General features: G+C 39.1%; 1 protein-coding gene across 1 annotated transcript; it reads left to right on the plus strand.

Annotated features, from left to right (window-relative positions):
• The first annotated feature begins 3,748 nt into the window (after positions 1 to 3,748).
• ihhb (Indian hedgehog signaling molecule b) lies at positions 3,749 to 14,375 on the plus strand. The gene is made up of 3 exons (XM_084129916.1): positions 3,749 to 4,114; positions 10,022 to 10,283; positions 12,523 to 14,375. The coding sequence occupies exons 1-3, from the start codon at positions 3,815 to 3,817 to the stop codon at positions 13,206 to 13,208; spliced, it is 1,248 nt and encodes a 415-aa protein (XP_083986042.1). The 5' UTR covers positions 3,749 to 3,814; the 3' UTR covers positions 13,209 to 14,375.
• The last annotated feature ends 1,214 nt before the right edge of the window (positions 14,376 to 15,589 follow it).

Here is a 15,589-nt window from a genome sequence, read left to right on the forward strand (position 1 = left end):
GTGACAATGAGCGCTTATCAGGTTCACCTAATGCTGGATTTTCAAAAGTATTGAAGTTCACGGCATAAAGTCTATAAAAGACGTCCAAGAGTTTTGCCAGTTTGTTATTGTCACGCCGTTCAGTTATTGTAGGGACCTCGACTTTACATTTTCACGCCCCTAAACGTGATGCTGAACAAAACGAACTGTGATTGGTTGCTTTACATGTTAGTCAGGCAGCCTTTTGGGCGGGCCTTGGCCAATGAAAGCTGCTATGGAGTCCAGAACTTCTGCCGTAAGTCTTAAGGTCTGGCTACTTGAGACTAGGGTTGATGTCAGCAGCAGATTAAATATGTACTGTAATGCGTAATATGTGTTTTGCGAATTGCGAGTTCAAATATGAGTGGCTACTTTAATGCAGTAGAAAGTCAAGATACACAGTTTTTTATCAGTCTGTTGGGGGGAACAACATTAGCTACGTTTACATTTACAACTTTTGTTTCAATCGGACTGAAATCATTCAGATTGATGAATCTGAATGTAGTGTTTATATGAACGCTAAATGTGATCGGGTTGATGTGTTTCGGTTTTCAATCCGATCAAGTTTATACATGTCCACTCAATCGGATTAGAAGAGGAATAAACCACCCCTTTCAATCCGATCGAAATTTCATTCGGATCAAGCTCAATCCGATCGATTAAGGCGTTTACTTGAAGGCATTTCAGACCGATTGAGCCGTCAATACGATTACAAATGGATTATTTGGTTGCATGTGAACGTAGCCATTGTGTTTTACAGGGTACCGACTGCTACAACTAGTGCTTCTAAGAAAGAAGACAAGATAAGAAAGTCACTGGATTTGACAAAGTTTGTAAGGTTAGGTTTGTGGCATTAGATGTTCAGAGTTTAGTTTGAGGTCCTTACTAGGAAGTAAATGGGATATCCTTGAGCACAAATGTACTATGTTCTGCTTCATTTTCCGGCTCATGTTCCATAAAATCATCTAGAGTTTCTGACCACAAACCCAACACACATTTTCCTCTATTTTCTTTGGTTTTGTCTGTGCCTTTGTTTGAATAAGCTACCACTTTGTTTCACGCCATTCTATTATCTTAGTGTTGTTCATTTATCCATCCCTAAACATGACATGTAAAGCCTATTGTGGTTACTTGTCAGCCAGATGCCTCGTCCGTGTCAGAATAATCTGTGAAGTGGACCAGACATCATGCCAATAGTACAGTCTGACTCTGCAAGACTACTTTAAGACCTGCTTAATTAAATATGAAGTACAAAATGCTTTAAATCTAGTTGTAGACCGACACAAGATACTTTTTACTGTATTTTTTGCTGTCCACAGATTATTTTCTGATGCCTGGCCAAAACACTCTCTAATTAAAATGTACTCAGAAATACCAGTAACATCTTCAAGCTGTCAACAGTGTGGTCACAGCGGACCAGAAAAAGATGTCTACGCCACTGAAGGAGACACAGCACTGTCATAATTTTCCTACCAGTATCATTTGGTAATAGTTCTGGCATTTAACTGGTGATTCGTCTTTAGTGGAGAAGCCATTAGTGTTATTTTAAAGACATTAGAGTTCCTGGGAAGGACGGCTCACCATGTCTTGTCTCCAGTGTCTGTCAGTAAAACTAAAATTGACCACCAATCACTGCACTTCTCATGGAGACTTGTCTATTTTCTGATGATGTTCTGCCTGTGCGAGAGGTTTATTATTATTATTAAAACATGTTTTATCTAGCATTCTACAACACATTGTTGGTCACTATTGGTTGATCAGTTTTTTCTTTATTAAAAATGTCTATAAATATGGATTTAGCATTAGTGGGACATCAGGTAAATGTCTTTTAAACATCAGGAACTAATTGAAAGCAAGTCGATTCATAATTAATAATTGCCACAGTGATCTTTCTCATGCTGAGAGGTAGGACACATGTTCTGATTGATTACGACACTGTGATTATAAGCTAACATGTCATGAACCATGTCCATATTTCTGACAGCCTCATTGAAGTGCTATAACACAAATATAGGATTATATACGGTAGCTTATGCGTTGTCCTTGTAATGGTGATTGGTTTTACATGACTTCTAACTAGATCATGGTGGTCTAAGCTGATTTAGATGAGTGATAGACTACAAGCTTGTGTGGCCACAAATGACCTCAAGATAGACCACTTTACACCAGTACCATACCAACACACTGACCACCTCAAGCTTAATTTTTTTTTTCAGCAGGGACATAATTAATTTTCCAAAATTCTATTTTTAAGAAAACATTTTTTTTTTTACAATTTCAAGTATATTTTCTCAGTTCTATAAACCATTGTCCCTCATTTGCTGATCTATATCCCACTTTAACTTAAGTGTTCTGTCACAAATCTACCAAAAACTTCCCGCTTTCCCACATCTCACTTTTTCATAGTCCACCTTGACCAAATCAGTTTACAAAAAAAAAGAAAGAATGAAATGGTCAACTGACTTTTAAAAGTAAAAGTGGAAAACTAGAAGTTTGATATAAATTGAATAACTCATATAATTACATTATTAATTAAATAAGTTATAATTTAAAGTGGTTTAATAAGTATATATAAAAATAATAAATTTTTAATTGGACAAATTTCTATCTTAAATAGAAAATTTCAATTTCAATTTGTTTACAGAATTATAATACAGAAACTATTTGCAGAACTGTCCCACTTTTGCTGATGATCTGTCCCATTATAACTTTTTTTAAAGTTTTGTGTGCATGGTCTACCTTAACCAAATCAGTTTACAAATAAAAAGTAAATGCAGAAAAACATTATATAATCAAGTGACTTTCAAAAGTAAAAGTGGACAAATAAAAGTTGGAAATAAACAGAATAATATAATAATTGCATTTATTATGTTAAGTATTACTGTTAATATAATTTCAATGGTTTAATAATGAGCATAAATAAAAAAAATATATATACAAAATGTATTTTTTTTTAAATACTCAAAAAAATATCTTTGCTTGGGTAATATAAACATCAATTGTAATTGGCCATATAAAAGATTCAGTGTAAGAATAGTTGTGTGAGTGTATGTGTGTTTAAGTACTCCACGTGTGCTGACGTACGGTTGACAGGCAGTAGAGCATTGTTGCTCAGGTTCAAAAGACTGGACACATCAGAGTCCGAGAGTCCAGACTTGTAATGCGCCTGCTGTTTGTCTCGCGTCTTGGCAGCCGCCGGTTGCGGTGCAGGGGGAGAGCAGCAGCAGCAGCAGCAGGGCTGATAAAGAGGAGGGCAGAGACAGACAGAGGGCAGGACTGGCAGGGTGCGGCTGCTTCAGTAGCATCTGAGCTCGGGTCACTTCCATTTCCATCTCAACTGAGAGCCGCGCGCCACTGCGCAGTAGTCAAACAGCCGAGCCGGGAGCCAGAAACCGCTGCGGGGACGCGCACTCTGACCGCGACTCAGCGCAACCAGGGCCCGCCTGCAGGCGACTCTCAACGCGCGTGCCAAGATAAACGGAACTTCTCTATTTATTCCCCCTGTCTCCGCTTGGACCGAGAGTAAGCGAGTTTTACAGACCTGAGAGGAGGACTGACGAGCTGGCACCATCCTTTCCGTGAACCAACTGCCTGAGGAACCCAACGTCTGCCGGGGTGTCTTTCCGTGCGTAAAAGGATGGTGAGCGCCAGGTGTCCTAATAGACTGGTCCTCCTCCCCCTCCGGTGATCTTGCGCGAGGACTGAAGCTGAGATTTGGGGGAGGAGGGTCGCTTTACCATCATCTTCACCATCTTTGACACTCCATATTTTGGAGTGCCCGCTGGCACCGGCTGGCATGAGACTCTCCACAGCAGCGGCGTTCCTCACCGGCTTCATCTTGGCTTTCTCGCCTGCGTACGACAGCTGTGGACCGGGCAGAGGTTACGGCAAGAGACGAACTACAAGGAAACTCACGCCTCTCGCTCTTAAGCAGTTCAGTCCAAACGTTGCCGAAAAAACGCTGGGAGCCAGTGGGAGATATGAGGGGAAGATAACTCGCAGCTCCGAGCGCTTTAAGGAGCTGACGCCCAACTACAACCCAGACATCATTTTCAAGGATGAGGAGAACACAGGTGCGGACCGCATGATGACGCAGGTGAGGCAGACGCACGGGGTCCATGAAATGGTCCATGAGAGTAATTCGCTCGGCTAATTGTTCATTTATCACTCAGTCGAGATTTTTATCCAAAAGGACTGAAAGGGATTGTTCACCCAAAAATTTTATTTCTGTCATTATTACTCACCCTCATGTTGTTCCAAAGACTTTCGTTCATCTTTGAAACACAAGTTGAGATATTTTTGATAAAATCCGAGAGCTTTCTGATATGCAACTGCCACTTTGACACTTCAAAAAGTTTATAAAGAGATCAAAAAAGTAATCCATATGAATTGAGTGGTTTAGTCCAAATTTTCTGAAGTAATGTGATTGCTTTATATGATGAACATATTTAATTTAGGCTTTTATCCATATATAAACATTAATCAACACACATCAGTTGTGGTAAATAGAAGCTCAAGTATGTTCGCTTGACTTGCGAGAACCAATGAGGTTTATTCTCGTGTTACGCAGTACATTTGAGCTTCCGCAAGAACCAATGAGGTTTGTTCTCATACATCAAGCCTGATCAATGTTTAAATGAACTTTATGAACTTTTTGAAGCGTCAAAGTGGTAGTTGCGTAGCTGTCAAGTACAGAAAGCTCTCTGATTTCATCAAAAAGATTCGACATTTGTGTTCCGAAGATGAACGAAAGTCTTTCGGTGGGTTTGGAATGACATGAGGGTGAGTAATTAATGACAGAATTTTCATTTTTGGGTGAACTATCCATTTGATGTACACTTGTGGTTAAAGAGAGCATTAAAAAAAAAACTCTTTACTCTCCTTCATGTCGTTCCAAACTTGCATGACTTACTATCTTCTGTGGAAGAGAAAAGAGATATTTTGAGAAGTGTCTCATTTTTTATTTATTTTTCTTTACAATAGGAGTCAAAAGTAACCAAAACTGTTACAACTGGCTACAAACATTTTTAAAAACATTTCTGTGTTCTGCAGAAGAAAGAATTACAGTTTTGGAGCAGCACCTGTGAATAAATGAGGACCAATGTTGATTTTGGGGTGAACTATCCCTTTAAGCATTTTTATCAATGAGACAATGGTGGTAGTTAATGGTACAATCAGGTTTGAGCCTATAGCCTTCCTACACCACCATCTACCTTCATGCAGTTGCTTACTATTACTAGTACTGCTACTATTTAATATACAGTAAAGATCCATAGCATTAGTTCAGGGTACTGCAACATAGGTTAAAAATTGCAGTGGGCATCAGAAAAGGATAAGAGAAAAGAGATAATTCAGAGAATATGGTAAATAAGGTCTGCAAATTATTAGTGACTTCATTTATAATGCCTGGGTCAACAAGTGATGAAGGGTCTTTATTATCAGTGAGGTTTGAACCTACAACCCTAAGTTTCCAGCCCAGATCTTTAACAGACAATTATTACTGCACTATTTCTAATGCCATTATTTAGTTTATCATAGTGTCCTTTCTTCTGTGCGCAATAAATCAGGGTACTGTCCTATCGTCAAACTGTCAAAATTGCTGTGGACTTCAATAAAGGTGTGGATTTTGTTTTGAAAAGTTGAGATAAATCCTCGAGAGAATTCTGAGGATGTGTTCAAGAAAGACTTTCATCCAAAGTGACTTCACTTATTACAGGGACAGACCCTCTGGAACAGCATGTGGTTTATTGTCAGTAGTATGTTGAGTTTATGACTGTGGGGTTCATACCTTCAACCCTTAAGTTACCAGCCCAGATATTTGCAGACTGCACTACATTACTTGTGTAGTCACTAATCAATGGCCTTTTTGAGGACCCTTTGCTCAAGTCACTTTTCTTTTACTACTGTCTCATAGGTGAAAAATGGTTGTGGAATGTATGTGGGGATAGAGACCACAGTTTTTTTTCCTTGGGTTCATTCAAGGTTTCAGGTCTTTCAGTCTTCACAACAGAGAATATGGGGGCAGGTTTCGTCAAATTAAAGACACAGTAGTCGTCAGGTTATTTTATAACCACATATTTGAACTTTCTCCCACGGGGCTCTCGCTCAATTTATGTGAATGAATGAACGCAAAAAGGGGTGACTGTCAATAAAATGGAAGGGAAACGAAACCTGAAACGTTTAATTAAAACAGTGCCGTCGCTGTTTTAAGCACGATTGGAAAAGAAAACATTAAACTGCCCTTATAGATTGAGCATGACCTGTGACTGTTTTAATGTTTACCCGTATGCTTAAACACGACCGCTCGTGATTAACGACATACACCCCCCTTTTTGAAGCGTCAGATATTTTTTACGACGTTGATGTGGTCCCGAGTGGAATTTATTTGACTCCAATCTCCCCCTCACCTAAAAGTATTTATATCAGCTCTTTTCCTCTGAATGCCCACATGTTAATGTCCAGGAGAGCCATGTGGGAACTGAGGAGGGGCTCATAGATCTCACCCCGTCTTTACCTGTCACCTCTCAGGCGAGCGCCGCGTTCGTTTACCTGACCTTCACGCGATTTATGAGGGCCAAACTGCGGCGACGGCGGAGGACAACCTCTGGTCTGTTTTTCCTTTTTATTCTGTGTTATTTTTTTGTTTGTTTTCGTAGCGTACGTGTGTAAAAATAGCCGGCTTCTCATGCATTTAAGCCTTAATTACACACATATTTTTCTCCACCTTATTTTTGATTCAGGCGGCGAGTGGCCCCGGCGCTCTCATACAGGCGCGAGTGTTCAGGGCCCCGTGCCGTCGGTGCGCGCGGGGTGAATGTTTGTGTAGCCCGCGGTTAGTGTGAAGGCTCTCCTCCTGAAAAGCCGTCGATCTACGCTTTGAAAGCAAAACTAACAGAGTTCACGGGCTGATTTATGAAGTCCAGTTCACTTTTGCGACCACAACGAAAAAAGCTGAAATCCACACCGCTATGTGAATAGCCATCTATTACAGCTCGCCGAGACGCTATTCTTATCATCCAATCCGGAGACATGCTCGGAAAAAATATTCTTCATAAATATCTATATTTGTATTCTTAAAACTAAAAGCACATTTTTCCATTCAGATTGGCATTTCTGAAATGATGCCAAATGTAGGCTACATATTTCTAGTTAACCATAAACTAGTGTTTCCTTCTGCAGGTCACCGTAAACCGGTTCTACAGTCTTAGAGTTGATCAATCTTGGTCTTTTTTAAGATTCACTGGAACTCTTCAAGGTCCAGGAGCTCATTGTTTCAACTTTTGGATTGGGGAAAACTGAAAGGGATAGTTCACCTAAAAATAAAAATCACTTAGGCCTACTCAACCCTCACGTTGTTCCAAACCTTTATGAGTTTCTTTCTTCTGTTGAACACAAAAGAAGTTATTTTAAAGAATGTTTGTAACCAGACTTTTGACAGTAGTCATTGACTTCCATAGTAGGAAAGAAATATGGAGGTCAATGGCTACCGTTGACTGTCTGGTTGCCAACATTCTTCAAAATATCTTCTTTTGTGTGGACAAAAAAAAAATGCATCTAAAGTGAGGATGAGGGTTTTGTTCTTTAAGGATGATCCCAGTCATTCTGTTGTTCCAAACCTGTATGACATTTCAAATGAGATGTTTTGAAGAATGTTCACGCTGCTCTATTCAATGTTAGTCTTTGCTGTAGAATTCTATTCTCATTTGTGTGTCTGCATATTCAAACTTCCTGATTGGTTGTGTGATGTGCGAGAACCAATGGTGTTTGGCATCTGATGTCAAACCTGGAGTGCTTTGTCTTCACCTGCAAGTTGAAATTGTGAGAATATCCATATATTTTTGTGAAAATGAAACAAGAATGAAATATGAGATCTATCCAGGGGTCATTTTTGTAGATCATCCCAGAAGTTCTCATCACCCTAGTCTTAGCCTCAGACGTCACGAGACTATCACCCTGGTTCCTTTAACAAAAAACAATAGGATTTTTTTCCATTGGCATGTAGATTGTTGCAGGAAATAAGCTCTGTAACCAATAAAAGTTTATGTTTTACATGTTTTCTTCAAGAAAATCTTTTTAAAGCCTAAACGCAATCTTCAGAAGTAAAAAGCTAAAGTTAAGCTATAAACAAAGTACACCACGGTTGTATGACTTCATGGTTGTCTCTAATAACTCTTTCAATCTTTATTTAAAATCTACAAGTTGGAAAGTTTGAGTTACAATAGTTTACAAGAGTAAGTAGAAGCTGTAAAAGTGGACTAGTGAGTCGAATAGTTTTTTCAAGACACAAAAAAAATGTCCTTCACAAAGTGAGGTATTACTGATGTTGCAGAATAAAATGTGAAAATATCTTGAGCATGTGTTCACCAAAGACCTTATTTCAGGCATTTAGCCAAAAACTCATTAAAAAAACCCATTGACTGCAAGATAATGGAACTCATCTAGGTTTTAGGACTCATTCCTGCAGCACTTAATAGTACAGACTTTTAGTGAATACTTGACATTTATGATACATTTCTTGATGGTTTTTATTTTAAGTCGATAGCACCTGGTGTGTTTACCATATGCGTTTATCATTTGAGAAAGAGCAGTGTGAACATTCTTCAAAACATCTCCTTTTAGGTTTCATGGAAGAAAGCAAGCCATACGGGTTTACACATATATACAGGTTTGCATACAAGTACGAGTGTGTGAGAGAGTGCATTATCATTGTTGATGCTTTGACTGTAGTCTAAGCATTTGCTCTGTGTACGTGTTTTGGTTTCAATGACCCTCAGAGACTCAACAGAATAACCAAACACACTGGCACTATTTTTTCCCAATCTCCATTCCTCTCCCAGCCTGGACTCTGATAGTCCAGTATCCACTGAGACCAAGCACAAGCTCTTAGAGATAGATCCTAATAAGCACAGAGACATCAAATCACTGAGCTTAGACTAAAACAGATAGTCCACAGAGCTTTGTAGGGTAGCTATTGAGTGGAAAGGTGGGTCTCCAATTCAGAGAACAGAAATAGATGGTTTGATGGCACAACTATGTAGTGAGGACTTAGAACGGCGACATCAAAGAATCTCTGCCGTCAGTCAGTAAGCAATTTGTGACCACTTAGTTGGTGGTTATCCAGTGACCTTGCATGTCTCGTGGCCTCTGGTTGAGACAGGGATTTATCAGCCCACGGGCTGAGTGTGTTTGTGCTAACCACAAATGCGTCAGTTCTACAAATGGCTGTCAGGATTATATTTGCCATTGCTCACCGCGTTTCTCACCTAGCAACTGCTTGCCACAGGCTTTTTGACATGAGCGTACTAAAATCCATATTTCTCGCAGGAAACTCACAAATTCAAGACAATGGCCTTGTGTTCTTTCTTACTCAGGCACGCAAAGCCTCCTTCTGTTTGTTTAATTGGTAACTTATGTATCAGAGTTCAGCATTCAGTTGGGTTTAAAAACTGTCGCACTGGTCATTTACGCTACATAAACCACCAGAAGTACATTTTTATATATTTCCTTGTGAGACATTGAGATTGATTTTGAGTTGCTGTTGTCACAGACAATATAAAAATGTGTCACCGTAATCATGGTTACTGTAATGTTTTACATGACTTATTTCCAAATAGCTCACATTAAATGCACGTAAATGATTAGCCTGGAAGGACAACAGATCATAAAGAATAATTAAACTAGAATAATCAGGCACTTGCTGCTTTAGCTGCCTGGCAGAGTTATTCGATATACTATAATAGATTTATTAATATTTTGAATGTTTTATGTTTATATTTTTGTGTTTTCATTTGATTACATTTTTAGTTGTATACTTCAAATTGAACTTAACGAAAATAATAAATGTTGCATCTGCAAATTTTTTACAAATATTTTATTGTATTTCAAAATAAATAAATATGGTTTTAGTTATAGTTAACAATAATAACCCTGTTATCTGGTAATCATTTGATCCCTTTTCATAGTAATTGTTTCTCAAATGTTTTTTTTTTTTTGTCTTTTGCAGCGCTGTAAGGATAAACTGAATTCCCTGGCCATCTCTGTGATGAACCTGTGGCCTGGCGTGCGTCTGCGTGTGACGGAGGGCTGGGATGAAGACGGACATCACTCTGAAGAGTCTCTGCATTATGAGGGCAGGGCTGTTGACATCACTACCTCGGACCGCGACCGGAAAAAGTACGCCATGCTGGCCCGTCTGGCAGTGGAGGCCGGCTTCGACTGGGTCTATTACGAATCCAAAGGCCACATACACTGCAGTGTCAAATCAGGTGAGTGTTGAGCTGTGTTTGTGTTGGGGTTGTGCATGGGGGAATAGGGCAAGTGAAAAACAGACTAGTCCTTACAAATGAAAGGTGGGAAAAGGAAGGAAAGCAATCATGGTAGGATAATAGCATGTGACTTATTCATTAGCAAGCCATTTGCATTTATTTGAGCGAAACAGGATATTCAATGAGACAAAAATTCAGTTGGGACTTTATTTTATTTATGGGGATTTAGTTGGATTGAGCAAGGATGCATTAAATTGATCAAAAGTGACAGTAAAGGGATTTCTAATGATACAAAATATTTCTATTTAAAATCAGTGCTGTTCGTTTGAACTTTCTATTCATCAAAGAATCCTGAAAAATGTATCATATAATATAACATAATATTACGCAGCACAACTGTTTCCAACATTGATGATAATAAAACATGTTTGCTTGAGCAGCCAATCAGCATATTAGAAAGATTTCTGAAGGATCATGTGATCATCATGAGTAATGATGCTGAAAATTCAGCTTTGATCACTGGAATAAATTACAATATATAAAAATATTTAAATATAAAATAGTTAAAGAGATTCCATAGATGATAAACTGTGATAATATTTTACAATATTACTGTTTTTACTGTATTTTTGATCAAATAAATGCACCCTTGACGAGCGAAGCGGAAAGTAATTTTTGGATGATGAGGATTTTAAGTAGTTTTTAAGATGGTAAATAGGATAAAGTTTGATTTCATGTTACTTTTAAAACTTTTTTAATCTAACCAAAACTAACAAAGCTTCTCACAGCCGTGCTATGTGAGAAGATGAGGGCAAGAGATGGACTGTGAGAGCACACAGAAGGAATCGCATTAGACTCATGTTTCAGCACGCACTGACTGTGGGTTATGGGCTTTCTAATGAAGAGAGCTGTGCTTGATTCATCTTGGGATCATTTCTTTGCTTCACATGATGACTAGATTAAAACAGCACAATCTTGCAGCACTGGGCCGTCTGATGAATGCACTCACTCCTCTGTTCACCATTTCTAACATTTACTTTCACCTTTCTTACTTTTCCAGCTGTGCTTCACCTTGATTCTTATTTCCATGCAAGTCTGCACAGACTTCATGTAGCTTTAGCATCGCCCATTTAGCTTTTAGCATACATGCTATTTAATCTTTTCTAGTAATTTCTATTAATCAAATGGGGGGAAACTGTGGGGGAAGCAGATTGACAATTAAATATTCTTATATCTTCTATTATATATCTCCAATTATATAATTTTGATGTAAAGTAACAATATAACAAAAAAATTCAAACTAAAGTCAATCTCATTCACCCTTTCAGCCTTTATTGCAACATAATATTGTGAAATGCATTAGCCATTTGCAGGCTCACACAGAATCATCTGCTCAACGCATAAATATAAATGTAATCTGCACACACAGAATTCCCTGAAAACACTCGTCAATCAGAAACTTCTACTTCTGCATGCTCGTTTATTGAAGATTTCAGCCAGCAACTAAATTATGAATAATCACCTACGTTTAAAGCATTTTACCATGTTTAAATCCATTCTGCAGATTTTCCTTTCATATTGTCTGCAGATTAAGTATAAGCCTGACTATTTGTTGTTTTTTTGGCCCACCTTTTATACAGGTGTGATTTACTATTTTGTCTTTTTACGTACATTGAGTTTCATAATAAAATCTTTAATATTCATCATCTGTTTCTCTGTTTTTCCTTTTCCTTTTCCCACCATTTTCTTTCCTTTTGTTCCTCTTCTCCTGTCCTTTCTGCCCAGATCGTTATGCAAGTCAGCTGACATGATCAGAAGAAATACATGGGTTTTATACCTAGCTTATGTGTATATATATTATGTATATCTTGTAATTTGTACAAAAAACATAGAGTCTAAAGAGGCTGGCAGTGCCAGTCAAGTCAGAATCAGTCCACTAGGAGGCACTCATACACCAACATCCCAATGAAGAGGAAGTTAAAGGCCTAGTGATTCGCCACCCTGGCCAATCACTTTGAGGATGCCACACTGATCCTATTTACCAACTCAACCAATCACTGAGGCAGACACCGTAGGACCAACCAATGAATGAAGGGTCGAAAGGCCAGAGGTATATCAGTGAGTCAGAAGTGAAGATTAGAAACAAGGCATTGAATCCATTTCCTTAATGAATCATTTTCTATTCCTTTCTTTCTCTTTTCATTCCTCTCTTCCATTCCTTCCTCAATCTTCTCTTCAGATCACTCAGTAGCCATAAACACGGGGGGCTGTTTCCCTGGAGAGGCTCTGGTGACAATGGAGGACGGCACACATAGACCAATCCGAGACCTGCGAGCAGGAGACCTTGTTCTGGCCTCAATGGGAAGTGATGGGACTGGCGACCTCGTCTACAGCGAAGTCCTCACCTTCCTGGACCGTAGCCCCATTGCCCAGAAGCACTTTTATGTGATCAGCACTCAGGATGGGGCCAACGTCTCCTTAACAGCAGCTCATTTACTGTTTGTCTGGGTTGGAAACTGCTCCAGAGGGGGCCAGCCAATGCCGGGTGCCCTCCGGGCGATATTTGCCAGTGATGCCCAGCCAGGGCAGTGTTTGCTGATCGTCGATGAAGGGGAACTCAGGAAGCGTGTTTCGCGGATCATTCGAGTGGAGGTGCGGGAGGACCAGGGGGTTTTCGCCCCACTCACTGCCCATGGGACTTTGGTGGTGAATGGCGTGGTCACCTCATGTTACGCCGCGGTGAACAAACAACGGCTAGCTCACTGGGCATTTACGCCTTTACGCCTCTTGTACAGCTGGACCGGACCGGATCGGATCCTTAAGAACGGCTTACACTGGTACTCTCAGGTCCTACTCAGTGTGGGAACACTACTGCTAGACTCAGAACTTTTCCACCCTTGGGCCTTAGAAGAAAATGAAAGATGATGGATTGAAAAGAAATGCCGAGATGGGCGAAAAGAGTTGACTGAATGCTCAGGGTTTGTGACTTAAGGGGATAGTGCTGAGTTAGACGAAATGCATACCATAAGCAGACTTTTTAGTTACTTAATAAAGGTGAAGTGTGTAACTCACGCCATGGACCCTTTTCACATTTGCAGGGTTCAGGGTCATAGTTGGGTGAACTTCTATTGTGGTGAACGGGAGATGATAGCAAATATAATTTTTGCATTCCCATTTGCTCAAATACCAAAAGAAAACCTCACAATAGTGTTTCCACAACATTCAAAAAAGGAAAAAAAATTGAGCGATTGATTGCAGCAGTCAGAAGAGAGAAAGATGCCATAAATTTGCCATCACTCCCTCTGCCGTTGCATTAGAAAAACTCACACAGCAACGTTAACTAGGTTTTTGTAATTTAAAGTTGTCCTATTGTGTTACAATATCCCTCATTTAAATAATTCCTACCCAAGGCATACGCAAAAAAAGAGATCGAGGCCTGGTAGAGTTGCATTAATAGTGTGTTAAAACTTGCCGTAATGCTAAGGGGCGTGGCATTTCTGAAACGGTTGACCAATCACAACACACTGGTCCCGCCGACCAATCAGAGCACATTGTAATTTTCAGAAGGAGGGGATTTATAGAGCGGGAACCAGTGTTGCCAGATGTACGATAATTATCGTATTTGTACGATAATTTTGACCTCTGTACGATGTACGATCAATAATGGAAAAAATCCTATAATGTACGATAATTTCAGAACTGTGTGACACTTCAAATGATGATCGTTGTAATCATAGGGTTTCTCATTGATCTAGCTGTGGATTCTATGTCTACCGGGGGAAGAACGTGTAGAGAGAGGGAGCGAGAGACCTTGCGTGTGTGTGCTGGTGTGCCTCACGAAGTGCATGTAAGGACCCAACCAATCAATTGTACGAACCGAATACCCCCCCACCCCCCACCCCCCATTGGAGATTTCTTGACTGTCTGTCATTTTCATGCTGTATTCTGTTCAGGTTTGACTCGTGTACGATAATTTTCTCCCAAATACGATAATTTTGAGCTTCTGGTACGATACTTGGACATTTCCAATCTGGCAACACTGGCGGGAACTAAACAGGGGTGCATTTCCCAAAAACATTGCTAGCCAACGCATCCCGGAGCGTTACTGACAGACTAGGAAGAGAGGTGCTGCAACAATGTAAAATATGTGAAAAATAAGATGTTTTTTGAACATTCAGGCATGAAAACCTATTCTGGTAGACCCCGAAAACAAAATCAAGTCTTTGAAAAGGTGCATTTTAAGTCCCCTTAATGCAAAGGCAATATAACACAATGTTCAATACATTTGAATGTGTCATCACCGTCTGTGAAAAGGGTCCATTGGATGAGTCAATGTTGCTGTGTTGGGCTCATCAAGATGCTCAAACAAATGGAGAAATGGCAAAGTGTTTACACTTTTCAAGAGAATCATCCTTACTAATTTCTAGATAGAATAAAGAAAAAATATTTCACATCGAAAATAATTACGCGCATCACCTGTAACTGTAAAAAGAACTGATTGCAAACTGACCTCTGGTCTTGCTTCTTACAGGAATTGTGAGAGACCAAACATTGTCTGTGCCTTGTGTATGTTTGTTTGCTATTCCCGTATTCTAGTCTCCTTCCTCATTAGATTGTCATCAGTCTTAAGACAATCTGTTAAACTAATTTAAAAATGTGCTTTGTAATATCATTATGGTAATATAAGGTATTCAGGTAAAGTATTTAAAATCTATTTTTGAAATTAAACTTCATACAAATTATTTATTTTGTCTCATTTCTGGTCTTTGCTGGCTAATTTCTCTAATATTAATTTGACATCTGCTGGATGTTTTTTCTTTGTCAGTGGTTCTCAGCGTTTTTGATTCCAAGCCAATGCCATCTAAGCTGATTTTTTCTTCAGGTTAATTCTGTGGAGAAAAAAAAACAAATAAAAAAATAATAATCATGATATAATCATGATATATTATGATGTTAGTTTAATGGTGTACATCTGTATTTTTAGTGTTTTTAGCATTTTAATTAAGATTGTTAATTTAAATAATTTGTAGTGCCACGGCCCCCTGGTTGAGAACCATGGTTTCTATATATATAATTGTTCCCTGCTGGTATTACGGTGTGCAAGGGAAGTAAGATAGGTTTAATGTAATGAGAATCCCACCTAACATGTGATATGACTCTATTGAAAAGAGAAACACTCCTCTTACTAATGAAACCATGCAAACATTTAGGCAAGTCTCATCTTTCAAATGCTCAAGACACTAAATCATTCATTCGAAAAAAGGATGGAATTTTGTTCTGGTCAGCTTATAGAAGTGTATTGCAGC

Source organism: Abramis brama, assembly GCF_963993115.1.
Source record: "Abramis brama genome assembly, chromosome: 11".
Taxonomy (NCBI): Eukaryota; Metazoa; Chordata; class Actinopteri; order Cypriniformes; family Leuciscidae; genus Abramis; species Abramis brama.